The 27,100-nt window shown below is 41.1% G+C and overlaps 1 protein-coding gene across 3 annotated transcripts in view; it reads right to left on the bottom strand.

The window, feature by feature from the left end:
• The window catches only part of ZNF507 (zinc finger protein 507), a 38,564-nt gene extending 13,928 nt beyond the window's left edge, over positions 1 to 24,636 (bottom strand). The window contains exons 1-4 of one of the 3 annotated variants that reach the window (XM_075008971.1): positions 24,525 to 24,636; positions 12,078 to 14,206; positions 9,526 to 9,631; positions 2,827 to 2,941 (exon numbers count right to left, since the gene is read on the bottom strand). In XM_075008971.1, coding sequence (XP_074865072.1) covers positions 2,827 to 2,941; positions 9,526 to 9,631; positions 12,078 to 14,201 — 2,345 coding nt within the window. In that variant the 5' untranslated portion in view covers positions 14,202 to 14,206; positions 24,525 to 24,636. Of the gene's footprint in view, positions 1 to 2,826; positions 2,942 to 9,525; positions 9,632 to 12,077; positions 14,207 to 20,659; positions 20,739 to 24,524 lie in introns of those variants that run through there. The other 2 variants (XM_075008972.1, XM_075008970.1) reach the window with 2 other exon arrangements.
• Between the last annotated feature and the right edge of the window lie 2,464 nt (positions 24,637 to 27,100).

The raw sequence follows: 27,100 nt of genomic DNA, 5'->3' as shown, positions 1-27,100 counted from the left end.
CCATCATGTAAGATTTAAGAGCAAAGGCTTAAACGGCTCAAGTTTGTGCTCAACATTCCAGTCTAGATATTCTAGATATTAATGCCTAGATTTTAAAAAAAACTCCTTCTTAATTAACACTCCTATATAGCCTTACCCAATCTTGTCTTGCTTAATAAGTATTGAAGTAGCTTACAATGATGTGCACAGAGCTGACCCACTGGAATAGCAAAATAGTTATGGGTAAACAAGAAAAGTGGAGGCTAAACAATAATTTTCAGAGACAAAGCATTTGATTACCCTGTATGCTACGCCATAAATATTCACTTTTTAATACCTCCCCACAGAATGACATGAAATGTTATGTTCTCAATCTAATACCGAGGATCTTAAACTGTGGTTCAGAGAGCATTTGCTAGGATCTGGTGAGAGCTGACTGATCTCACTGTGCTGAGTCGTCTTGTTTCTAGTTTCTATATTGCACTGAAGACAGTTAAAACCCCTCTTAATGGCATGTCCACGTAAGCTATCACTGTTATCTGTTGTGGGAATACCAGCTGAATGTGAGTGGCTGGAGAGATGTCCATTAGCTATCACAATGTGATCCATGCTGTGGAAAAGTTTGAGAACAGCTAGTCTATCTGATTTGAGACTAGTCCAATCAATATGTTTGTTTGAAAGTTTTATATTGACAAAGCAAAATTCAAAGGTTACCAGATGAAATAGGAATAATCTTATCCAGCATGGCTAATTATCAGAAGCTGGTAGAGCTACACTCCACTAAGTGTGCAAATTATTAAACATTAGTAGCTATAATATGGCTGCATGTCACAGGCTGCCATAAAGTTTGCTACTAGGGCCGCATCTACACGTGCACGCTACTTCGAAGTAGCGGCGCCAACTTCGAAATAGCGCCCGTCACGGCTACACGTGTTGGGCGCTATTTCGAAGTTGAAATCGACATAAGGCGGCGAGACGTCGAAGTCGCTAACACCATGAGGGGATGGGAATAGCACCCTACTTCGAGGTTGAATGTCGAAGTAGGGCACGTGTAGACGATCTGCATCCTGCAACATCGAAATAGTGGGGTCTGCCATGGCGGCCATCAGCTGAGGGGTTGAGAGACGTTCTCTCTCCAGCCCCTGCGGGGCTCTATGGTCATCGTGTGCAGCAGCCCTTAGCCCAGTGCTTCTGGCTGCTGCTGCGGCAGCTGGGGATCCATGCTGCAGGCACAGGGTCTGCAACCAGTTATCGGCTCTGTGGATCTTGTGTTGTTTAGTGCAACTGTGTTTGGGAGGGGCCCTTTAAGGGAGTGGCTTGCTGTTGAGTCCGCCCTGTGACCCTGTCTGCAGCTGTTCCTGGCACCCTTATTTCGATGTGTGCTACTTTGGCATGTAGACATTCCCTCGCAGCGCCTATTTCGATGTGGTGCTGCCCAACGTCGACGTTGCCAGCCCTGGAGGACGTGTAGACGCTATTCATCGAAATAGACTATTTTGATGTCGCTACATCAAAAGCTATATCAATAAGCTATTTCGATGTAGCATGCACATGTAGATGTAGCCTAGGTGTCCTACCTATGGGTTTCAGATGGCAGAAAGACAAGCCACTATGGGATTAATTCAGACAGACATGGGATATAGAAAGTAGGGCGGGGGGGGGCGGAGATTTGGAGGAAAGGAAGGGTGGGAGGTTGAGGGAAACATTACTGGGGTGGTGAGGAAAAGTGGGGAGATTTAATGGTCTGTTTTTCTGGGTCAGAGAGAGGAATTGGGGGAGCATGTCTTTCAGTGTGTGGGAAGACGACCGAGTGCACACAGGATGTTGGGAAGTGAAAAAACTGAGCTAAAAGATGGACAGGAAGTGTTCCTGATTCTGGCTAGAGGAGTTTACAGAAAGATGGGGAAATGTTTGTTTGACACAACAGCATATGTATTTTATTTATTTACACACCATGGGTTGGGGAAGGACATTAAACTGAACAAAGACCAAGGAACCTATAAACAGAGCTCTGAACTGAAAGGTAAGGCAGAAATGAACCTATGTGGACAGAGGGAATCTAGATGACAGGTGATGTGAACAAAGGTGGGTATGAATAATAAGGAAAGCAGTTGTGTACACAGGAGGATAAGAGCTAAACTGGAGAGAGAAGTCTAGGCCTGGGATAACAGCGAAGTCTTAAACTACATGTAAACTACAAAACTGCATTCTACAATGCAGATAAACACCAGATTACAAAGGGAGACATCTGAATTGGAGTTATTCTCAAGTTTGATACTTTTCACCTTGGACTCAAAGGCCGTTTCTACACAGGCCACTTCCTTTGTGCTAATCCACAGAGCAAAATATGCTAATGAGGCGTGGATGCAAATTCCCCGTGCCTCATTAGCATAATGTCACGTGATTTGGAGTGCGGAAGACCGTTCTTTCGGACTCCAAAATGCCGTGTAGAAGCATGGCCCTGGTGGAGCTTCTGGAAGGATGTGCTTCTTCCAGAGGCCCCTTCTTCCCAAAATTTTTCAGTAACATTTTCATCTCCCCCACCAAACTGTCTGTTGTTTGTTTTGCTTCACAGTCAGGAAACACAGCTGACATGTATAACTGAAAATACATACTGTAACACCATCGCAAGAAACTTACTGGATTTTAACCATGTATTTTGAGTGAGCCAGCAGCTCCATTTTTAATGGAGTAATTTAATTTACTTCTTAGTAAAACTTTAAAGGATATTACATGTTTTCTACAATGATGCCCTTAACTTTCTTTAAAAGAAACACATCAGCAATGTAAACTTTTTAATTATAGTTCTAAAGCCCAGCAATAGTGAACAACAATTAAGACACTCACCTGTATGGTTTATCAGAGTTATGAATCCGTCTGTGATTTCGTACCCCAACATATGTTGTGCTTGTGTAGTCACATATATCACATGTATAGAGTTTCTGGACTGAAGTCATATTCCCTGTATGCAATACATTTTAATTGTTTTAGAAACATGATTTTCTAATAGAAGAAGCTGTTTTGGCACTGAATAATGTTACGAAACATGAATTATCAACATTTTGCAGTGATATTTCAATAATGAAGCAAACTAGAAATGGACAGCTCTACATAATAAATATAAATTTAGTTTACCAGTGTTCTTCTCCATGTTCCCTGCTATTTAATAAAGCTATTAAGCTTTTATGAAGTGTATTCTCTCTCACAATCCAGCCTCTCCCCTTCTCTGGTTCCTGCAGTCAGGAGATAATCCCAAATTTCTAATGTTATGAAGTGATGCTACAGAACTGCTGGGCTCAGCATTTTCACTGCACTGCAGAATCAAATCAAAGCAACAGATTGGCACTAACAAAGAAGAAAAAAATTAACAGAACAAAAAATCAAAAGCTTGCTGAAGGAGGTCTGGCTAAGAGATCCATTTGTACTCCATCATTTTAGAAGAGTTTGAGACTCTTTAGATTTAGGATATATGAGAAACCACTACTGAGAGAATCTAGATTTTTGTAAGAACTGAAAATAAGTGTATACAGAAGAAAAAAAAATTGTTTTCAGTATGACTACTTAAGGATTTCCTTTCTGGGACTGACCTTTCAGCAAATCTAAGACATTTAAAATGTGCTTTTCTTGCAAATATTGGGAAGTAGTCCAGACTAATCAGCAAGTTTCTGGCGCTTTGTTACAATCCTTCCATTCTCATACCAAACTCTTATTAGTAGATTTTATTTAGTAATACCTGTGTTAGAGACATACATTTAGCCTTGAAAGAGCCAAGGTATAGATCACTGGATAACTTTCCAAGTGGAACAGAGAGGAATCCCTGAACCACCTATATGAAAGGAAAGTTGATGTGAATGAGACTGAAGGACAAGTTTGTCCTTTGCTGGAAGCAATAATAAGGCTCAAATCTTGTCAGAACAGAGATTTCAAAAGCTTTTTGCTCACATGATTGTGATCAGGAAGCAAATCTCTTCCTTCCTCACCTACCCAGCAACGAGTTAGATACAATCAGGTTGAATGAATAGGAGGGAGAGCTAACGCCATTGCTCACAGATTCTAGATAGGGAAGAAAGGTTTATCGGTTGGCTTGGATAAATATGCTGCCATAAGGAACCCTGACACCAGTAGGCAATACAAAAGACACTTACATGAGCCTATGAAAACAAAAAAGCAGTCCAGTAGCACTTTAAAGACTAACAAAATAACTTATTAGGTGATGAGCTTTCATGGGACAGACCCACTTCTTCAGCTCATAGCCATGCCAGAACAGACTCAATATTTAAGGCACAGAGAACCAAAAATAGTAATCAAGGTTGATTAAATCAGAAATATTATCAAGGTAAGCAAAGCAGAGAGCAGAGGGGCAGAAAGAGGTGGGAAAGTCAAGAATTAGATAAACCAAAGTCTGTAAAAGAGCCCCTATAATGAGCTAGAAAATTGTCATCCTGGCTCAAACCACATTTTGATGTACCGAATTTGAATATAAAAGAGTTCAGCAGCCTCTCGATAATTTTTCTGATTTGTCAACCTTGATTACCATTTTTAGTTCTCTGTGCCTTAAATATTAAGTCTGTTCTGGTGTGGCTATGAGCTGAAGAAGTGGGTCTGTCCCACAAAAGCTCATCACTTAAATTATTTTGTTAGTCTTTAAAGTGCTACTGGACTGCTTTTTTGTTTTCATAGTATATAGACTAGCACGGCTATCTCTCTGTTACTATTTTACATGAGCCTGTGTTTTATACTGCATCTTATGTTTTAGCTTTAAATGACAGTGGGAAGTCTTAGAATCAGGATCAGTCCAGCTTTTGAAGAAATCCAGAAAAAAAACTGTCTGGTTTCCCACGTTATCCTTCTATTTTTTTAAAGGAGAGTTTTTTGTCCTTGTGAAGGCTTAAGAGCATAAAATGCCTGTGTGAGGTTGGGAGTCTTAAGATTTGCCATTCAAAAGTCAGGCTGTCAGGCTCAAGTATTCTGAAATAGGACATAGAAATCAGTCCTAGGATAAGAGATTCTTCATGGAAAGATGCTGTGATCTTAGCAATGTCTTCTGTTCCATTCATGTACAATGGTGGTCTTGCCAATTTGGCTGGGGGAGGAGGGGGGAAGATGAAGAACCCTGATCAATGCTTCCTCACTAATTTCTTGAATTACTCCCCTTAGCTGAGGTATGGGAAATGGGCGTGAAGACTAGCAGAAGGGGAGCAACTGAAACTATTAGATTTATTTTAATAATTTCTCGAGTGGACAGGATAATACAATTTGCTGAGTCCCAAAAGCTGAACAGGTTGAACCAGTTTTTGTGGACAAGACTCCAGAAGCATTTTCTTTTGTGTGGGAGAAGGGAGATGAGTGGATGCAGGAGTGTCAAGAAACAGCTCAGACTGAGCTCCCCTTCTCTGGCATGGTTAAGGGATGGAAACATTCATGGAAGAAACCTTGGAAGAATAAAGGAAGTTTGAATGAAACTCTTAAGATTTAAAATCTCCAAAGATCCAGTTGCCAATTATCATTTGATTATAACCACTGCTAAAATTAATATCTGATAGTTTACAAATACAACTTGAACCTCTCTAGTCTGGGACTCTCTGATCTTGCATGATTTTAGTTAGCCAGATGTCTTGATCTCCTGTGGTTCAGCAAATTCTCTGGTTCAGCACCACTCGGGTCCAGAGGATGTTGAACTACAGAGGTTCAACCTGTACTGTTTAAGAATTTTTACATATTCTTTTAATTTGTAAGATAAAAGCTCTGGTCCTGTTACAACTAGATCTGTTTCAGATAGTAAAAACTGACGGAGTAGGGGGTTTAAATGTTTGCAGAGCATTCTACATAAAGAGTGTGCCAGAGCATGGGTAAAAGTGGAGTTGCAGGGTATATACACCCTGCAGCTAACAAGTTTAAAAACAGGGAACCAAAATTAGTGCCAACAGGGAAGCAACATTTTTTCAAGATTTAACACAGCAAAGCTATGATTTTCTAAATGTAATTAAAGAAACTCTTACTTTACATTTAATGGCATGATGTGCAAGTGCACAAACTTGTTCTGTTTGATTCTTTAGGGCATAGAGCCTCTTATAATTAAACATATCAAACCCACTTCCTGTATGTTTCCTTTCAGTTTGTCCCATAGTTAGACAAACAATGCTTTTGAAGTATTTTTTTTTTAATTTAAGGTTTTGCAAACCAGCACCCCGTCCCACCCAGATCCCCATCCCCAGACAGTTCCTGCAACCCTCTCCCACCCCGACCCCACCTCCAGACTGCTCCTGCACCCTTACCGTGGAGAACCTGCCCGCAGTCTGATTCTGCACACATTCTTGCTCAGACCTCCACCGTCAGCCTGATCTTACGCCCACTCCCACCACAGATCTGCCACCAGCCTGCTCCTGCATCCTACCACTGTTTCAGACCCAGCCCGCTCCTGTACCTCCTCTAACTCAGACTCCCACCCTCAGTCTGTTCCTACACTCACCCCGACTTGCTCCTGTACCCCACTCCTGCTCAGATCCCCCACTCCCAATGCATTCTTCCACCCCACTTCTGCCCAGATCCTCCATAGCCAGCCCACTTCCTGGCAGCTCCCTCCAAGACTGGACCCTTCATTTTAGCCCCACCCCAGAGCCTGGGGCCACAAATCTACCAGCCCTGGCTCCCCTAGGATCTGGGGCTAGTGTGTGAGGGGAATGAAGGAAGTTGTGCTTTTCTTATTGTTGGTGTTTTTTGCTGCTTAGTTATGTGACCCCCCCCGCCCACTTCTGTGTGTCAGTGGCTCCCAACCAAAAATAAGGTTCCCCGCTTGCTCTATATGCTTAACTTTGCTCCATCCCTAAACTGAAACACATGATGGAAAACTGCTCTATGTTCCAAGATACCCACAAGATAAAGTGACATGGAATGATACTGGGTCTACATTCTTTGATTCAGGCTTCAACTCATGAAAGCAAGGTATACCAGAACTTTCCCACAATGTACTCTCAGCTGTACAAAAAAACCACCTTCCATGAAGTCAGGGGGGCAGCCCTATTATGTTTGTATAAAGCACTTTTACATTCATTCATACAGGTGGATATATATTTGTATGTTCTGGAGATTAGCCAGCTTTTGGTCCAACACAAGATAGCAGCAAGGTCCAGATCCTCCAGCACAGCAAAAACTATGAATGGCTTCTGCCTCTGCACTTCCACTTCAGTGAACTTTCTACGACAGCGTTCACAGGCTAGGCTCCGCTAGTGGGAATGAATTTCAGTCTGAATTTATTTTCTAATAGGTATTAGTTATTGTTTTGTTAAATAAATTGATTATAGTTAGAAATGGCTAACCACCAGTCAACACACAATTAGGAGCAATTACTTGTACTAATCAGTAGTTTAGATTTAATTCAGTTTAGTTATGATCCATACTATGTCCAGGGCTGTAATTAAATTGCCAATCTGGAATTATTCCCCCCCTGCATCCCTTTATGGGAGGTTTGGGAAGGAATCTATGTAGTGTGGGGGTGGCAGGGGGAGGAGATAATGATGGTTATTCTGCCAACAGAAACAGGTGCTTCTATAATACAACTTATTACTACAGTCTGTCATTATTAGGGAGTTACAATCTAAACACACTAGTAGTTTTTTCTCTCATGCTTGGGGTTTTCAACAGGAACACCTTAAATGGGGTCTGATCTTCTGAAGTCGATACTCAACACCAACCAGAAATCAAGGCCCCTTCAGGTTTCTCAAATTAGGCACTCAAACATTGAGGCATCCAAAATCATTAGTCCTGTTTTTGTTTTTTTAAATCTTGGATTAAACAACTGCAAACATTGATAATGGCAATAGTCACAGCTGTGCAAACCACCACCAAAGCAAAAGCAGGAATGCTCAAGCTGTAGCCACACTAATCCCTCCTGCCAGGGTGGCTATGGTAATATGGCACTTCAGAATATGCTAATGAGGCATGCCATGAATATGCAGTTTCTCATTAGCATAATAGCAGCCACGCATGCTTCGAAACTGCCAATTTCAAAATGCCACTGCCTGTGTAGCAGGGGGCCTTCTGAAAGGAACCCCTGATTTTGAAAGCCACTTCTTCCAAAAAACAGATGGGAGGAAGGGGCTTTCAAAATCGGGGCCATTTTGAAAGGCCCCCGGCTACACAGGTGGTGGCATTTCGAAACATGTGCGGCTGTCATTATGCTAATGAGAAATGCATATTCATGAGTGCCTCTAGCATATTCAACGGCCACATTACCATAGCCACTCCAGAAGGAGGGGCTAGTGTGGCCACAGCTTTATTTTCCATCACTTCACCAAAAACTGCCATACTGTTTCTTCGGAAGAATGGCGACTGTGCTTGAAGAGTGCTTTTTCCTCCCACGAAGCAGTTCTTCCTGCATACTCATGCCCCACCAAGAAACATACAAACAAACCCAACCAACAATATCACAGCCTTTAGAAAACTCATTCAACATTCTCTTAAACTTGGTTCTGAAAAGGTAAAAAAACCCTGAAGCTCCATCTCCTGGAAATGTTATATATTCTTAAATCCTCACTGGTTTCAAGAAGGGTATAAAAGTAGCTAACAGGGATAATTTTATTCAGAGCTGGTGATATATATATTGTGTTTTCTTATGTTAAGAGTCGGCATGGTCTCGTAACGTGACTGGGAGCCAGGAGCTATAGTTCTAACTATACTTCTGATATTTACCACATGACTTTGGGCAAATTACTAACACTCCACTTTTGCTCACATTGAACAGTATCATTCTCCATGAGTAGTCCCACTGATTTCCTTGGTATTACTTTTGTCCTTACTGAACATGAGTAAGGGTGACAAAACTGGGCCCTTTAGCCACTTTGTTATATGTATTACAGCAGCAGCTGGATGTCCTAACTGAGATCTGGATCCCATTGTGCTAAGTGTGTGTGTGTGTACACACACACTCTCTCTCTCTCTAGGAGACTGTTCCTGCTCCAAAGAGCTTACAAGCTAAGTAAAAAAGACCAACTAAGAGTGGTAGAGGAAACAAAATGCATTATGTATTTATTCCCCCTCATGTCAAATGGGAGATATATTTTACCTACCATACTTAAATATTATGATAAATACCTGCACAATGAAAATACAATAAAATAATAATTCAATAATGTGTTCATGTGAGTGTGCTTATCTGATTTTCCATAACTCTTGAGTTATTTAAAACTTAGCTTAAAATACCCTGTTCACACACTCTTCAATTTTAAAAATATTTCATAAAATTCAAAGGACAATAGTCCATAAAAGACTATGCCCACAGCAACTGATATTTTTAAAAATAAGTGGTCTGAGCTGTCCCAGGACAGACAGACAGACACAAGATTTTAACTGGTAGAAGACACTGCTTGTTAAATGGTGACAGGGCATGTTAAAAACATGCAATTTTCACAAGCCTTGTCTTTTGAAAGCCCTACAAACATTTAGGCTGAGAGTAAGCACAGCAATGTTCTGCCTAAGTGGAAATTTGGAGAAACTCAAGCTCATAAATACAACACACCAGTAACGCATGTTAAAATGTATATACAGTACCTTCTCTTTCACCTGCCTCACTGGAAACTGTTAGCTTGTGAGATGTTGCTGTTGAGAGGAGATCCTGAAGACTATGTTGCTCTCTCTCATGATTGCGCAGCTGACTCTGTTTAAAAAGAAACAAAAATAAACTTTCCCTAAAGCATTTTAAGTATAAACTCTATACAGACACATTAGTCAATTCATGTTGCACTAACGTGCAAAAATTATATTTACATTTATACATCAACTCATACGTATTTGCAGAATGTCTGTTAACTGTATTACATACAAATGGTACTAAGGTGACAATGAAAAATGCTTTTGACTGTTTTAAAGAATATACATTAGGGTCGTGTCTACACTAACCCCCTTTTTCGAAGGGGACATGGAAATGACATGGACCGGGGAATATCAATGCATAATATGTGCCCAACTTCAAAATTCCCTTTCTCCCAATTCATTTTGGGAGTAAGGAAATTTCAAAATTAGGCACGTATTTCAAAGTATCCACATCTGGACTGCCTGTCAGCGCTTCAAAGTTAGTACCTTCGAAATCTGTGTGGCTGTCATTATGCTAATGAGGTGTTGCATATGCATGGCAGTGCCTCACTGATATTCCCCAGTCTGTGTCATTTCAAGGGAACTAGTGTAAACACGGCCTAGGTATTTGAAAAGAAGCAACAAGTTTTTTAAAAAGCAAAATTGATCATTAGGAAAAAAAGTGGCTGGTTGAAGTAATGTCCTATTCTTCTAAATGCAAAATAATTTTAAGATTAAACTTTGACTGACTTACTTATATGCTGCAACACTTTAAAATAATGAAATTCTAATCAGAGGTAATTCATCCTAACAAAGTAAGGGGAATGGAGATAGGAGGGAAATAAGGAGAAAAGAGGACTGGGGTAGCTGGGACTGGTAATAGGAACAATCAAAGGTTCAAATGTGGACCAGGTAAGTAGTGCCTATGTTTTCTGGTAATTATCCAGTGGCTAAATGAAGGATCTCATTCCAGTTTCTGCTGGCCAGGAGAAAAAAATTCTCAATTTTGGAAGTAATGTACTTTAATCTAAATGTCATCCTTCAGATTTGGTCCCCTGTATAACATCTACGAGACAACAACAGAATGAAATATTGAGAAATTTTCACCTCTCCACAGATTTTTCTGGGCTAATGTTTCTAGCATGATCTCTGGTCTTGTATTCACTTTCAATTATAGCTCATGCTTCAGTCCCCTCTAAAAGTCTGCTCTCTTATATTACCTAGATGATCCCCTCCTAATACTTTCACTCAAGGATAAAAAGTGGGATTCCACAGGGATCAGTTTTGGGACCAATTCTGTCTGGTATATTCATCAACAATTCAGATAATTACATACAGCACGCATATAAAGTTTACAGGTGATACCAAGCTATGAGGCATTGACAGTGCTTTGGAAGACAGTATTACAATTCAAAATGATCTGGACAAACTGGAGAAATGGTCTGAGGTAAACAGGATGAAATTCAATAAGGACAAATGCAACATCCTTCACTTAGGAAAGAACAATGTTTCACATATATAAAATGGGAAGTGACTGTCTAGGAAGGAGTACTGCAGAAAGGGATCTGGGATCCTAGTGGACCACAAGCTAAATATGAGCCAAGTGTAAAACAGTTGTAAAAAAACAAACAAACAAACCAAACAAACATCATTCTGGGATGCATTAACAGGAATGTTTGTAAGCAAGACATGAGAAGTAATTCTTTTACTCTGCTCTGCACAGATTAAGCCTCAACTGGAACATTGTGTCCAGTTCCAGGCACTACATTTCTGGAAAGATGTGAAGATACTGGAGAAGGTCCAGCGAAGAGCAACAAAAATGATTAATGATCTATAAAACATGACCTATGAGGGAAGATGGGAAAAAACTGGGTTTGTTTAGTTTGGAGCAGAAAAAGCAGACAACTTTCAAGTACCTACAATGGTTCCAAGGAGGAAGGAGAAAAAGTATTCTCCTTAGCCTCTAATGACAGGACAAGAAGCAATGATTTAAACTGCATCATGGGAGGTTTAAGTTGGATATTGGGACTTTCCTGTCAGCATGATTACACACTGGAATAAAGTGCCTAGGGAGGTCATGGAATCTCCATCGTTGGAGGTATTTAAGTTATATAGACATCTGTCAGGGATGATCTAGATGGTGCTTGGGCCTGCTATGAATGCAGGAGACTGGGCTTGATCTCCTGAAGTCTCTTCCTGCTCTAGTATTCTGTGATTCCTTCCTGCTATTGTTACAGGTTGTAAGGCCAGCAGCAGAGCATTAACAGGTCAATATGATGACTCAGTATTTTTCACAAAGAAACAAGGGACACTTAAGAGAATAGGTAACTTGAAGCTGCAAGGCACATTGCAATAATACAGCAGTACTAGAGTCATTGTAATAGTTTCCATTTGTAACGACACTGCAGCCCAAAGGCTATAGTTTGATTCCTAGGGCTAAATTTAGTTTAGTTAAAAAAGTGGTAAAATAGTTAATTAGCAGCAAACAGTTAAACTGCTATTCTAGAAAGATGCAAAGGAAATAACTTCACCTTATAATGAAAGGATTCTTCACATTGCTTGCACTGATACATTCTGGTTTTGCAGTGGTTGATCATGTGGCTTTCTAAATCTTTACTGTTGTCAGCTATATGCTCACAGATAGGACACTGATATGGTTGCCTTTGACGATGAACTCTCAAGTGTTGTTTTATGTAGCCCTTATTGCCACTGCTATAATGGCAAAGGCGACAGCGGTATGGTCGATCTACATTAGGTATGTACTCTACTAGACTATTTCCAGGCATGTTCACATCATTCACAGTTTGGCATTGTGCATTGTCCTGTAATTCTTTCAAAATATCATCATCAGAAGCATTCTGATCTGTCCTCTCTCTCAATTTTTCAATTACTGTGAGCAGTGACATACTAATGCCCATTTTAATTGGTGCTTCTGATAGTTCTGGTTTGTCCTTTTGTAGCTCCATTATTGCACAGTCACTTTGGTTTAAGCTAGTTAATCCTTCTGGAGGGCTTTTAAGTGATGATACCATTTTAGAATGGGCTGCACAAGTGCTATCCGTCTGTCTTTGTCCTGCATCAGTATCTAAAGTGTTTATAGCAGTAAAGGTTCTAAAGCTGGATCTTGTTAGTTCTGCAGCTCTGATAGGCATTGTAACAAGAGCTTCTGCAGCTAATGAGTGCAATCTAAGAGACTCCGAATTTGTTCTTCTTCGCACAGGAGGGGCATTTTCATCAGCTGCAATGCCTTTATTAGAGATTAAATCATTATCTTTCTTCTCACTATTACTCCATCCTATTACCACTTCTTCAATTTCATCTGAGTGATAAACTTCACCAGACCCTTCACAAATATCCTGGGACTCCTCTGAGATTAATTTTTTCTCAGCTTCAATGTCAGTATTCATTAAAAAAGGTTTCTGTAAAACAGTTTCTTCAGCACTTGGCAAGCGCTCTACTATTACATTAACATGACCTTTTTTATTTGGGCTACAGTTAATGATTTTATGTGCTGATGAAAGTAGGCTATCAGTTATCAAATTATCTTGCTCTGTATCCGATATGCTTTCCTCTAGCAGTTCTCCAGTAGGAGAAAGGGCTCTTGATTGACTTAGGACCTCTTCCTCTTTTACGTCTGCTACCACTGGTGGAGATTTACATGACACTTGCTCAGAGCTACAAATCTGGAGTTGAAGAGATTGGTCACTGTGGATATCCAGTTCATTATTTTCTAGAGAGAGAACAATTGTATCCCCACTATGTGGTGCATGAGTTACAGTTGCATCTGACAAGCTAGCAGGCTCATTTTCTTCAAATATAGGATAGGAACAATCAACCTCACCTGCATGCTTCCATGCATGTGTTTTCAACATTCTTTGCTGACCGCAAGTATAACTACAAATTAAGCACCGGTACATACCATACTGCTCATAAGTATACCATTTTCTCCTACCCATTTCAGCCTCGGGACTAGACTGAATTATATCTTTACAGTCCAGATTTGCTGCCCGTTCATTACCTACTTTAACAATTCCTTCCACTGCCCCTTGCAAAGATGAAGTTGAAAGAGTTACACATTGTTGCACTTTTGACTGGATGGGGTTTTTGCCACCATTTTCATGATGAATTCTAACATGAACTTCAAGTTCTTCTTGACTTTTAGAAGCAAAATGGCATTCTGAGCACATTAATATCACTTCATTCTGTTGACCATGCTGTTTTATATGTTCTTGTAGTATAAAAAGAGATGGTGACAGAAATTTACATAGGTTACACTGGTAGCATATAACCTTTCTTTTTCTTTGTGGCAGACAATTGGTTACATAATCTGCTTGTGGCTCACCAGTCTTTTTAATGCCAATAACAGGCAACATCATTGTTTTAGCTGGGCTCTCATAAAGATCTTGTGTCTCAAAAGATGGTGTTGAAGCATTAGGATGGGAACGTTTTTTGCCTATTAAAAGGCATCTCTGTGACTTCTCACTTTCTACTATCCTGCTTAATTTTTGGATAACATGGATTAGAGGATCCGTTTTACATTTTTCATGATCTTCGCTGCTGTCCAGTGTTGAGTCAATTACTGTTTCGGAAATCAGTACAGCTTCCGGTTCCCCAATATTTGGCACCAGTACTGCAATACTGCTTCCCTCTTCCATAATATCTGAAAAAGTATTATGAAATGAAACATGAGCTTACTTAACAAGAACACAAATATATATATATACACACACTACTGCTAAATACTCGCATTTCCTAATTCTACTAAAAATGGTAGCCTAAATTCATTAACATTTTAGTCTTCCAGTTTTAGACTAAAAAAAAAATTTTAAGTCTGGAAACATTCACACGCCCTTTTGTATACCATGTTACTTCTTGACAGAGCACCTTTTCATGTCTCTTCATCTGTGTGCCTCAAACTAGCAATGTATGAAGCAGCAGAGTAAGCTGATGACTTTCATGAGTAAGCTGGTTTGTAGTGTTGTGGATATTCTCTTTCCCCAACATGGTCACCAACACCTGAATACAAAAAACCCTATCTAAAGATACTGACTATAAATAAATCCATCACATGTAAATCAAAATAGTATGTATCAATATGGCATGAAGAACTACTCTTAAATACATACTAAGTGTATTAATTACAGTTTCTACTCATCAGACGAAGTTTTCAGAAGTGAATATAGATTTGTAACAAAATACCTCAGAATACAGCTAAAATTTTGGCATGAAATCCTCCTACAAGCATTATTTGCATTAATCATTTTGCTATGACTTTATTCATTAAGACTGTACAAATTAAAAAAAAACAAAAGAAAACACATCTCAGCCCCAAACCAACTTTCTAAGACAGCAAGGCAATATTTACCAAACTATAAAGCTGTATCGGTAGTGAGCATTTCTGAACAATCACTGTGTTTCAAGAATTGTGTAGTTCTGGAAGCTGCAGGCAATAACTGTTTCCCTTTTTACTTCCTTAAAAAACATTAACCATAAACCACAGACCATAATGTGGTATGGCCAGAGGTTAAATTTGTGGCCATATTTTAGCACGAACAAGATTTGAGATTGTGAATTGGGAAGAAGAAATGTGAATTTTACGCAGCATTATGTTTCCAATATATTACACCTAAGCCATGTCTACACTAGCCCCAAACTTCGAAATGGCCATGTAAATGGCATTTTGAAGTTTACTAATGAAGCACTGAAATACATATTCAGCGCCTCATTAGCCTGTGGGTGGCTGCAGCACTTCAAAATTGACGTGGCTCGCCCCGATAGGGCTCCTTTTCGAAAGGACCCCACCTACTTCGAAGTCCCCTTATTCCCATCTGCTCATAGGAAAAAGGGGACTTCGAAGTAGGCGGGGTCTTTTCGAAAAGGAGCCCTGTAGGGACGAGCCACACAGCGGCGAGCCACGTCAATTTTGAAGTGCCGTGGCTACCTGCATGCTAATGAGGTGCTGAATATTGTATTTCAGTGCTTCATTAGTAAACTTCGAAATGGCCATTTACATGGCCATTTCGAAGTTTGGGGCTAGTGTAGACACGGCCCTAATGTGGAGTTCTTTTCTGAAAAGTAACTAAAAGGCATTTGAGTTCCACAGTAAATATGTTCAATTTAAAATTAGAAATGTGTTTCTGTTAACCAGTAGTCTTCCAAACTCAGCCTGTGTTCTTTTATTTTCATTATTTTCCTCTCTGTAATGGAAAGCTCTTTAGGATAAATTAAACCTTCATTTACATCTGTGGAATTCCAGTATTTTGAAAGTAATTTTCTTCAGTTCACACCTTTGATGTAAAAGGAGAAATAGACTGGCTTTAATAGGAGTAAAAATAATATATGCTTGATTTTCTCACTATAGATGGTAGCCATGATTCCAATTGCAGACAAGGAGCTGGCAATATGCTGCCATTTTTGCACAGCAACTTGTTAGAGCAGGACCATACTACAAGTAAATTGAAGTGTCTCTTAAATTAAAGCATCCAATTGTTTAGGGCTAGAACTTGTCAAACAAGTTATTCATGTAGAAATAGTATTTTTAGTCATTTGCAAAAACTGGATTGAGCTTTTTAGTTTAAGAACAGAACAAATAACACTCAGTATTAAAACATTACACTGGTATTTATAGCTACTGAAAGATGCTCTTGGCTCATGAGAGTCAGTAATAACTGGATTCTGTGCTGAATTAAAATGGGGCTGTAGAAACTCACTGGTATGAATCAGAGAACTTTTAAACTCATATAGGAGAATGGTACAAAGGTGAAGATTTTTTGTAATAAAAATTGGCTTCTATTCACATGTAGGGCATAGGAAACATAACTTCAATATAATTGAGGCTATGTCTACACTACATGATAAGGTCGATTCTCACTGTCTTCACTGTGAATGCTATGAGGTCAATTTTAGGGAATGCTAAGGTTGATTTTATTACACCAACTATGCAAGTTGGCGTAGTGCCAAGTTTGAATTTAAAAGGTCATATTAATGCTAATGTGGAAATGGCATTTATTTAAATTGACTTTATAGGCCTCCAGAAGTGTTTCATATGTATTCCACAATGCCCCACGGTTGTCTGTCTGCTCTGGCCACTTCCATCTCCACTGCTCTCCAGGTACACAGGAAGTCAGTAACAGGAAGCCCACAAATTTGAATTCGGCACCTGGGCCCATTTTGAATTAATTCTTTTGATCACCATGGTGATAGCATCTAGCCATGGAAAAATAGCCCCCGCAGGGGATGATGGCTTCTTCCCTACACAGGATATAGCAGGAGAAGCAGAGAGTTTTTTTTTTTTCCAGCAATGGTGCCAGTCCCCACACCACCATAACACGTGGGGGCTGGGCTGTGGGCATCATGCTTGTATGAGAGGCTGAGAAACTTCTTTTCTGCAGTTCACATTTGTACACAGGGTAGCCTTCCCCACCTCCACGAGTGCCATGCAGTCAGGGTTCTATCCCCAACCCAACCACATCACATGGCTAGCCCCCAACCCAATAAAACCACATGCCTGTGGTGCAGTATCGACTATGCTTCAAGAGAGCACCATCTCCTGGCTTCTGCATGGTGAAGGCTCTAAAGGTGGGAAAGATTTTCAGGGGCTGGCTATTGCCAGGGGGAAGTCTGGTGCCTGCACCATGCTAGTAGGAACCATTCTGTGGCTGGATGGCCCCTCATAAGCAACACAAGCTGAGCACCTTGGTCTTTGCTATGTTTTCGGTGGGGCAGCATGTTCCGGGAGCTGACAGAAAGCCATTGAAGAGACCATGTCAACTGGTCCTTCAGCTACAATCTTCATCCATCCTTGTATGTGGGGGGGCCAGCCCCCCCAGTCAATGATATTTGGGGCTGGGCCTCAACCCCACCAGAGAGAGCCCCTGAAGAGACCATGTCAACTGGTCCCTCAGCTACAATCCACACCCATTCGTGTATATGGGGAGTGGCCCCCATCAATGACATTTGAGGATTCAGAAAGTTGGCTTCATTTCAAGAAAGCACTTTTTGTTTTCAGTGAACTCAACTGTTTCCATTATTATTTGCAGTTCAACCAGTGAGTCTACAGCATGTGATTTTAAGTCGGATTAACAGTTAGTCCATAGCTTTCTTTCAACCAGTAACTCGGGAAACCAAGCTGTGTTTTAAATGAGTACCCTTGCTTTTCCTCAAATGATGATGGAAGAAGGATATCACAAGCAGTAATCTGTTCCCATAGTATTTTCAGAGATGATGTTTCATCTGCTTTTCATAAAATCTTTGTTAATTCAGTTATAAAAGCAAGAGATTTCAGTTAAATTTGGCAATCTTTGTCTATTTTAGCAAATTCCTTATCAAATGGCTTCCTTCAGACAGGTCATACCATACTGTGGTTTCAAGTGGGGAAAAGTAACTGAGGGACAAGTTGACATGGCATAGCCACCTGGGTGATCCCAGAGCGCACACACTTTGTGACTCCTTACTTGTCTATTTTTCCAGAAGGAAAAAAGGAAATTTGCTTTCCACATGAGGGGAATTTGGGCAATGCAATGTGGGACAATTACATCACATACCCACAACCACTTGTGGGGCATTTTTTTTCCCATACTGCACCAGCAAAAATAACCCAAAATGTTATAAGACTGAAGCAACTGTGGAATAGGTTCCCACAATGCACTGCTGCAACAGTCGATCTTTGGCGGTTTAGTGTGGCAGCAGTAACTCAACTTTGTGGGGAGGTGCGGATACTCAAACTCGAATGTATAAAACCCAGTGTTACAACATCAAATTTAAGAAAACAGAATTTCTCGTAGTGGTGATGGAGCATGAGAGACAAGTTGCATTCCAGTTCTTCTGATGTAACTCAAAGCACACAAAAGTTCTGCTGTAGGCATGCCTCAGTAAATTAAGAAAAATACACGGTCAGCTCTTCACATGTCAAGGGGGCGATAGGTGACATTAAGGGGGAGAGGGCACGGGAACCACTGGGTGATATGCTGATAAATATCACTGAAGTCTAGTAGTAACACTGACTACAAATTGATAATATTAATTGAAATAAGATTAGTTTGAAATTGAGCCTTTAAAAATTATTCTTGCCCAACACACGGGAGAAGTAGGTTCCTTTCACAAGCATTTCTCTGGTGTCGGGGAATGAACTCAAATATTGTGGGTGTGTTTTTTTTTTTTTTTTTTTTTTAAACAATTATTGTAGCCAATGCTATGGGCCACTTGCACATTCCTTTCCTTCATCTTACATGAACCTTCTTCGGAAAAGTTGTCATCGTTAGAAAATATGGTCTTTATTGGAAAGTTAAGACTAGTTTTGTTCTGATATTTTCCCTGATGCTTTCTATTGGGCATACATATATTTGGGGCCTTACCAAATTCACGGTCCATTTCAGTTAATTTCATCATCATACAATTTTTAAGATGATAAATTTGCTGATTTCATGTATTTAAATCTAAAATTTCATGGTGTTGTAACTGTAGGGATCCTGACCCAAAAAGGAGTTGTGGGGGGAAGGGGCAGTCACAAGGTAATTGTATGGGGGTTATGGCATTGCTACCCTTACTTCTGTGCAGCTGCTGGCAGCAACACTGCCTTCAGAGCTGGGCAGCGGAAGAGTGGTAGCTGCTGGTCAGGAAATAAGCTCTGAAGGCACAGCTATGGCCAGCAGCAATACTGAGTAACAGCCTGCAAGTATGGGCCCATAAACTGTCTACACAGCCAAGTTATCTCCAAATAAGATGTTAATTTTGAAATAATTTTAGCACTGTCTGCCTGACACATGCTATTTCAAAATAAATTTGAAATAATGGGTGCATTATTTCGACTGCAGTAAACCTCATTCCCTGAGGAATAACACCTATTTTGAAATATACCATAATGAGTTCCAATGGCACTATTCTGAAATGCCATTATGGACTAGAAATGCTATTTCAAAATGAATTTTGTGTTTAGCTCTGTTATTTCAAAATAAGATATTTCAAAATATCCATATCAAAATATCTTATTTTGAAATAGGGCTGTCATGCAGATGCAGCTTTAGAGAGTGGCCACCATCTCTGGATGCCAAGCACTACACAAGAAAGGATGATATGGGCATGGTATTGCCACTTTTACTTCCGGACTACTGTTGGTGGGGTGCTACTTTCAGAGCTGGGCACCCAGCCACCATTACAACCACTGCACTGCAGTTGCCCAGCTCTGAAATAAGCACATAAGTAAAGGTAGCAATACTGCAATCCCCTAAAATAACCTTGTGATTCTTCCCCTCCGACCATCTCCCTTTTGGGTCAGGACCTGCAATTTAAGAAATGCTGATCTCACCCCTGAAATCTATATAGTATAGGGTAGCGTTTCTTAAACTATGTTCCACAGCACACTGGTGTTTCATGAACAACATGCGGGTGTGTTGTGAGTGTCTGATGCTTTTTTGATATCATACACAGATGGTATATATTTTCTGTTGTTAAAACCAGACACAATGTTACTACTTCTTTGCTATGATACCTGATTAAATTACTTCATTTTGCTTTTCCTGAATATGTTGCCGCTTTTTTTTTTAAGTCTGACAACAATTGTGTTTTGAAGAAAATTTTCAAAGGTGTTCTGCAATAAACATAGTATTGTTTGGTGTTCCGTGGTCTCAGAAAGTTTAAGGAACACTAATATAGGGTAAAAAGCACACAAAAGGCCAGATTTCATGGGAGGACACCAGATTTCACAGCCAATGATATATTTTACATGGGTGTCAATTTGGTACGGCCCTATATATATTTCTTGCTTTGTAATGTGTTTCAGAGCACTCACAGATTTTTTTGTTCTTTCCAAAAGGGAAATACATACAATACTCTGCATTGAGGTCAATGGTAGTTACTTGTTACTGCCAATTTACTGTTTTTAAGGTCCATAGCAACACTTCTTTATTTACAAGATTTCACATATTCATTTTTAAGGATCTGTTTAAATCCAATGAAAAGTCTCCTCCATGGTAAATCTTGGAATCTACTATCACACCACAGTTCCCTCCTCCCCTTGCTTCAGTACAGAAAAAAGTCCATTCCACTGAATAAATTAAAACAAGTAAGAACTTCACAGCTTGGACTTCTTTCAAATGATATCAGTGCAACTACTTACAGGATTAAAAGTATTTATGGGGTGTATACAGAACCAGAAGCTTTGTTGGGTTTACGTACATATTTGTTTTGCAAGTTTCTACAGAAAAATAAACAAAAGAGAACTTATTTTAACAGAGTTACCATAGTACATTACCAGTTGAAGAAAAATAATGAGCAGGTTGTGGGTATGTCCCTGACAAATGCTACAATTTTTTGAATATTTCATAATTAACATGCATAATAATGTCAGAATTAACACCAGTCCCCACAGAAATGCTGGTCAGAGATATTTTCCCTTCAGATTACAATGTATTTAACACTGACATCAAATTAGTTTATTTAAAATGCAGTTATTGTTTTTCTATTGTAAACATAAAGTTGAAATGGTTCAGGGGAGGAGGTGAAGAGTTTCCGATCTTCTGCATAAACAACGTTTCAAAAATAAGTTTGTCTTTAAAACATTTTATTTAAATGACATTTTTAAAGATTTAAGTTCTTATTTATTAGAAGCACATATGCCAAATTCAAGCCACATCAGCGCTTATAGGATGATAATATATCAAATATAATCAAAGTAAAGAAATGTGCAGTGCTAATTCCATTCACCTGTTATATACTTCAAGTAATTAAACTGAAAAATGAAATAAATATTCAGGATATAACCTAAAATGTGCATTATTAGGACAAACTACAATGATCTTTTCTATTTAATTATTGACACTATGTCTGAAAAATATTTAAGAACCAAAGCCACTCAGAAGTGGTTAAATCCATTTTTAAAAGATACAAATGTTATCTTAAAAACCCAGACTCATTAGATTCTTTAGTAATTACAAAAATAATTCAAGGCTGTGAGCCTTCAATCAGATCTATGCAGGTAAATTCTGTGCAGAGCCCCGCTGAAATGTCAGATCTGTAACATAGGGCTGAAACGTCTTATGTGTCTTACAAAACTTCTATATAGGACAGAAGAATATCACGTGGGCAGGTTATGTAATTCAAGATCAGTATCTTCTTAACAGAAATCAATGTGACAACATATCTCTAGTGAATTTCAGCTACTGTTAAACTGAAAAAATGTGAATTACTTCATCATGAAAGAGTAAGTATGCTTTGCCTTCTGTTCTTTCATTTTTGATAGTTTAGGTGTAGCCACAGAATTAATCTAGACATAAATACACCCTTTTCACATACAGTTTGGAAACAACAGAAATGGCTACTACGTTAACAGAGTAATAAGAATAATAAAGCTGATAGACTGACTTGCCCTCCATTGTTTAAATTTTTAGATTAGATATTTTAAATAATATTTATAATCTAAGTAAAGTAACTTCAACAGGATTTTTAGCAGAATATAATTCTTAGACGTTTATCTCATAGATTTTTAACAGGTGCCACAACTGTTAAGGTAGAACAGGGGTCAGCAACCTTTCTGAGGCACAGAGCTGAAATTTGACCTTTTGATCTCTATGTACAGTCCGACTGCCAGTGATGCTTCTTAAGGTCACTAATAGTTCTACTTACAATAGCTTCATCAGTAAATAAATCAAGATATGTGGGTGGGGGTAGCTGATTTTTTTGTTAATCCACAGGTGGCACGGAATTGAGTAAGCTCCTGTCTGCGTGGGGGAGAAGGGGCAGGGCTGAGTTCCTGCCTTGCATGCTGATGAAAATTGGCTCATGTGCCACTGTTGGGACCTGTGCCGTGGCTTACTGACCCCTGGGGTGAAATAAGCAACTGCTATCCATGGAAAGTGTACGATCTCTTTAAGACTCAAACATACTCTTAAGGATGATGTCAACTTGTGGGGGGGGGGAAAAAAAAAAAAGGAAAAGTCAATTTCTAAGTTGAATAGTAACAGAGAGGAAGCAGAGCTAGTCTATACACTATCAAAACAAGATTGTTACTATTCAACATGCAAGGCACTACATTTAGCCGTTTGGAATGGAGATCCATCAATTTCTAAGTGTGTGAGTTAAAAGCAGTTTTCAGTACTATGCCTTCCTTTAGGTACTCCAGCTAATTTCTGTGGATTTACCATTTGTTTATTTCCTACTAGAAAAAGTATTTGGTTACTTTTGTATGATAGAAGTATAGAAACAGAGGGAAAATTCTATACAGTAGAAATAATTTTATGCAAAATCAGTCAAACTAAAAAAGTTTTTTTCTAATCTTCAGACTATAATAATCTTTAATATCTGCACCAAAAATGAAAAAAGCAAACCTCAGCGCTGATTTGTATTTTTACAGCTAAAGTTACTGTTGCTTACTAGACTTCCAAGCTGTGTCTACAAAGAAACTTTTGTGCTATATTCTGTTTTTCATTGGAGTGATCCTGAAGAGACACCATTTTTATTTCTAAAGATTGCAAAATAAGCGAAAACTCTAAAGCATCAATTGCATTTAGACAAAAGAGAAAGTTCCCATCTTGTATTCAGAACTCTCAGTATGGACCTATGCTATTCATGTAGCCCAGTCAAAGTTAAGGATCCACCTATGCTGCCAATTTGAAGGATCTAGACCCATGTGAAACTTCTCTAGACTGAAGTAGTAGAACACACCTTAGTGCAGTGTGTATTTCAAAGGCATAACTAATATTTTCCTTTCAAATACCCTCAGTTCTAGGATAGGCCAACTTCTGCTTTACACAATAATTTAAAGCAAAAAAAAAAAAAAAATCCCTACTGCCCTTGCCTCTTTTCTGAGTATCCATCCTTTGCCTGGAGTGGACTTTTCAAATAACAGAAAGTGTCCTGTTTTCTGCAGAGCAGATGCTGTAGCTTAAAAGGAGCCCTCAGTCAGTCCCTCCCCTACCTTGGCAGATGGTTGGTTCATTACCCTCCCACAAAAGCTGCAGTACCCTGCCCACTCAGGTTCCAGCTCCCAGCTGTGGGTGAGGGGGTCACACTAAGAGGCACTAACTGATGCCTGTCCTTACACATGGGCTTGCACTAGCTAGCTTGTCCCCCTGACAAAGAATGACAGAGCTCCCCCAACGCCACTGAGTAACCCTGTCATGGGCACCCTCTTCAGCTCTCCTCCCCTGGCTTTTCTGGGAATCTTAAATATGGTACCCCTACTTGAGGCTTCTCCTATCAATCCCTCTCTGAGGGGGAGTGGAAGGAGATACAGTCAAGCAGCAATTCGGTTTTCTTATTCCTGTATTTCAAAATAGCCATCTGGGACGAAAATTAATCGGATTTGGTCCATTCAGATTTTTGCTAACTGCACAGTGGTTGCAGCATCTGGTTGCATCCCCTCGCCCCCGGGAAGGAGCTGCGGGAACGACCCGAGGCTTGTTTAAACCACGCTCAGGGTGGCAGATGATGGTGAGGTAAGCAGTGGTGAGGGCACATTTCCCCCTGCTGGAGACTTCCAAAACTCCCCATTTCGATCATGATGTTTCAACCTTCCTCTCGCACAATCGCGCCTCATGCAACCTCCTCTCCGGCTTACTCAATGTCCCCCCCGCCCCCACTCTCCCGCGGCACAAGCAGCCGTCCAGGGCAGAACACGTCGTTCAGGCGCAGAGGTGGGTGAGAGATCCACCGAGAGGAAGGGGCGAGGCAAGCGCTGGGCATAGCGCGCAGCCAGGGTGTGACCGCAGACCCCACTACGGGGCGCGGGCACCAAGCCCCCGGGGGCCGGTGCTGAGCCCAGTCAGATCGCAGGGGGAAAAGCGGTTTCCCGACGGCCGAAGGAGCGGGTGGCCTGGGCAGAGGCCGCGGGCGGAGGAGTCGGGGAAGCGGGGGAGGTCAAGGCATAGCGGGCAGCCCAAGTCTGAGCCGGGCGGAGGGGCGCAGGGTGTGCACATGGTCTCCGCTTCCTGCCGCGCCACCGCCGCAGCCTGCGTCCCGCCCACGCCCCGCTGGTTACACTGTACCTGCCGGGCCCCCCGCGGGACAGGCCGCTCCCCGCCACCTCGCCTCGCTTCGCTCGCCCCCACGTTGTTGGGGATTTTTTTGCCTCCCTAGGAACACTGCTTCAAAATGGCGGTGATGGAGATGGGATCACGTGGCTGTTGGGCCAGATCAGGTGATGCAAGTGAAAGTTCCCTGTCCGCTCTCCCTCTTTCCTGTTACCATAGAGACGAGGGCGGGCCCTGGGGCGACGGACAGCTCAGAAACCCTGCGGGCGGAAGGCGGCTGTGCCGTGTCACTTGGGAGCCCCATAGTCTGGGGGCAGGCTCAACACTGTCCCCTCGCCGCAAGGGCATTCACCGTCCGCACGTACCCCTGGCCCCGTGTGCACACACATGCATCTCCACACCCACCTCTCACCCCACCCCGTCCACACACATTCACCATCTGCACCCCCCCCCCTTTGCCCCGTGCACTGACTGCATGTTCGTTTGCCTGCCCACTGACAGCCATTGCTGTCTTCTCTTTCTTGACTTCTCTCCCAGGCAATATTAGACTCCGGCATGGAAATTCCATATGCATCTGCAGACTGTCTCCGCCGAGTTCCTATTTAAAGCTCTTTGAATGAGTTGTGCCAGCTATTTCCCTCCCTGCTCGCGTGGAGCACAGCACGGTGGACAGTCCTCTGTCCTGTGGCCAAACTTCCCAAAGCACCGTTTATAGCACCACTGCCTGAGCCATCTGCTGATAATGGTGGTCTTGTTTCAGTTTCATTCTCCTGCTCTAGGAAGAGGTAGACTCCTACTGATGCTCACCTGAGCCTGCATTTCTTAAAGATTCTTCTCCAGCCTGCGATCATCTCCTGTCATACATTCCAACAAGCATCTAGTAGAATCCTTTCTTCTCCCATAAAGGACAATCAGTGGATTCTTTCTTGCTCCAATTAGGATCCTCTTCAGTCTCAGGTCCACCTCCCATAACATCTCAGCTCCCAGCAGATAGCATACCCTTCTGTTTTTCCAGATGAGCTCTGGTGACAGTTCTTGGCAGAGAGTCACCAGTCTTGTAGACCTGCTTCTTTCTGGTATTGGTATGTTTCTCCAGCCTTTCTCCTTTTTTGATCTGAAAGGCAATCCTCTAGTCTCTTGGGGCTCTGAATTCTGGCTATATCCACTCATTCGTTTGCTCTTCTTGTAGAGTTAACTGATCTGCTCTTGCCGTTCCACCATCCGTTGTTGCTTGTGTAGCCATACACCTGAGTGTGGTGTACCATCCCATTGGGTGGCACTGACACCAATAATTAATTAATATTGAGTCTCCACTACAGCCTTAGCTACAAACCAGCTGTTTTTTGGCTTATGTTTTCAGAGGTCCCAGGTTCAATTTCCCCGGTGGGTATTACATTTGTTATACTACCTTCTTCATTTTCCAACTCAGCACTCCTGTTCCTAAGGTCTGTTTCTCCTGCACTAGCCAGTCTTTTCCTCTGCCTGTTTCTCATATTCATGTGCTTCCACACACAGCAGTCCTGCTTGTATCTGGAAATCTTGATATTTCCCCTTCAATCTCCTCTTGCCTTTCCTCCATCACCTGAGTCTCTTTGGAACTCAACCCTAGTTTCTACCCACACCCCCAACCCTCAGATATTGTCTTCCACCAATTCTAGCAAGCAACACATTATATAAAGCTCTTTTTCGGTACCCACTCCAGGATAATGTACATCCTGCAACTTCCACATCTGTACACCTTCATTGTCTCATCCATTCCTTAGGTCACTACCAATGCTACCTCTGTATCTGTCATATCATCCTTCCCAGCTAAACTCCTGTCCAGGAAAATAAAAATAATAATTAAAAAACCCAAACCAGAACTAGCACTCCTTCCTTCAAACTCCCATTTTCAGCTCTCTTCTCTAGCTCCTGATCATCAGGGTGAAAGTAATTTAAATGTCTTACAGGTACTGTTGTATTGCGCCCCCCACCCGCGGCGTTACTCAGGGCAGGGAGTTGATGGATGCGATATTACTGTACCTGTAAGAAATTTAAGTGTGGGATAGAGTGTGGATGTAGGATTCAAGCTTGGGTGTGTGAGGAGGCACTCAGGGCACAAGGCTGAGGGTATTTAGGGGGTGCAGGAATCAGGGCAAGGGGACAGAAGGATGGGGGGCTCAGGGCAGAAGTGTGAGCTAAATGCTCTCTCTTATTTGTTCCATCCATATGCAGTGCAGAATAAATTTTGTGTGCACTTAGGCATGTGTGGATGTGCATCACCAATAGAAAAACTTGCTGCTGGACGTGGGTGCTGTGGGCACTCTCCTCAGGCCCGTACACAGGAGGGATACAAAGAGTGTGAATGCACCCACCTTGGCATGGGCAGTGGGTATAGGAGGCAGTGGGAGGCAATGCCTCCCCTGGGTCTTCACACTCTGCCTTTCCCCCCTCTTCCTATCCTCATTCTGACCATTCCTGAAGGCTCACACAACAGGTTATTGCAGCTTGCAGACTCATGACTCTTCCCCTGAAAGTGGCCCTGTCAGACTTATCAGCATAACATAAAAATTGTGAAATAAACATTAGGTGGTAATTAAAGAATTTTACAG

The sequence above is a fragment of the Carettochelys insculpta genome, chromosome 14 (assembly GCF_033958435.1).
Source record: "Carettochelys insculpta isolate YL-2023 chromosome 14, ASM3395843v1, whole genome shotgun sequence".
NCBI classification, from domain to species: Eukaryota; Metazoa; Chordata; order Testudines; family Carettochelyidae; genus Carettochelys; species Carettochelys insculpta.
The sequence above is the reverse complement of the archived record's forward strand: the minus strand, read 5'-3'. Positions and strand labels throughout refer to the sequence as shown.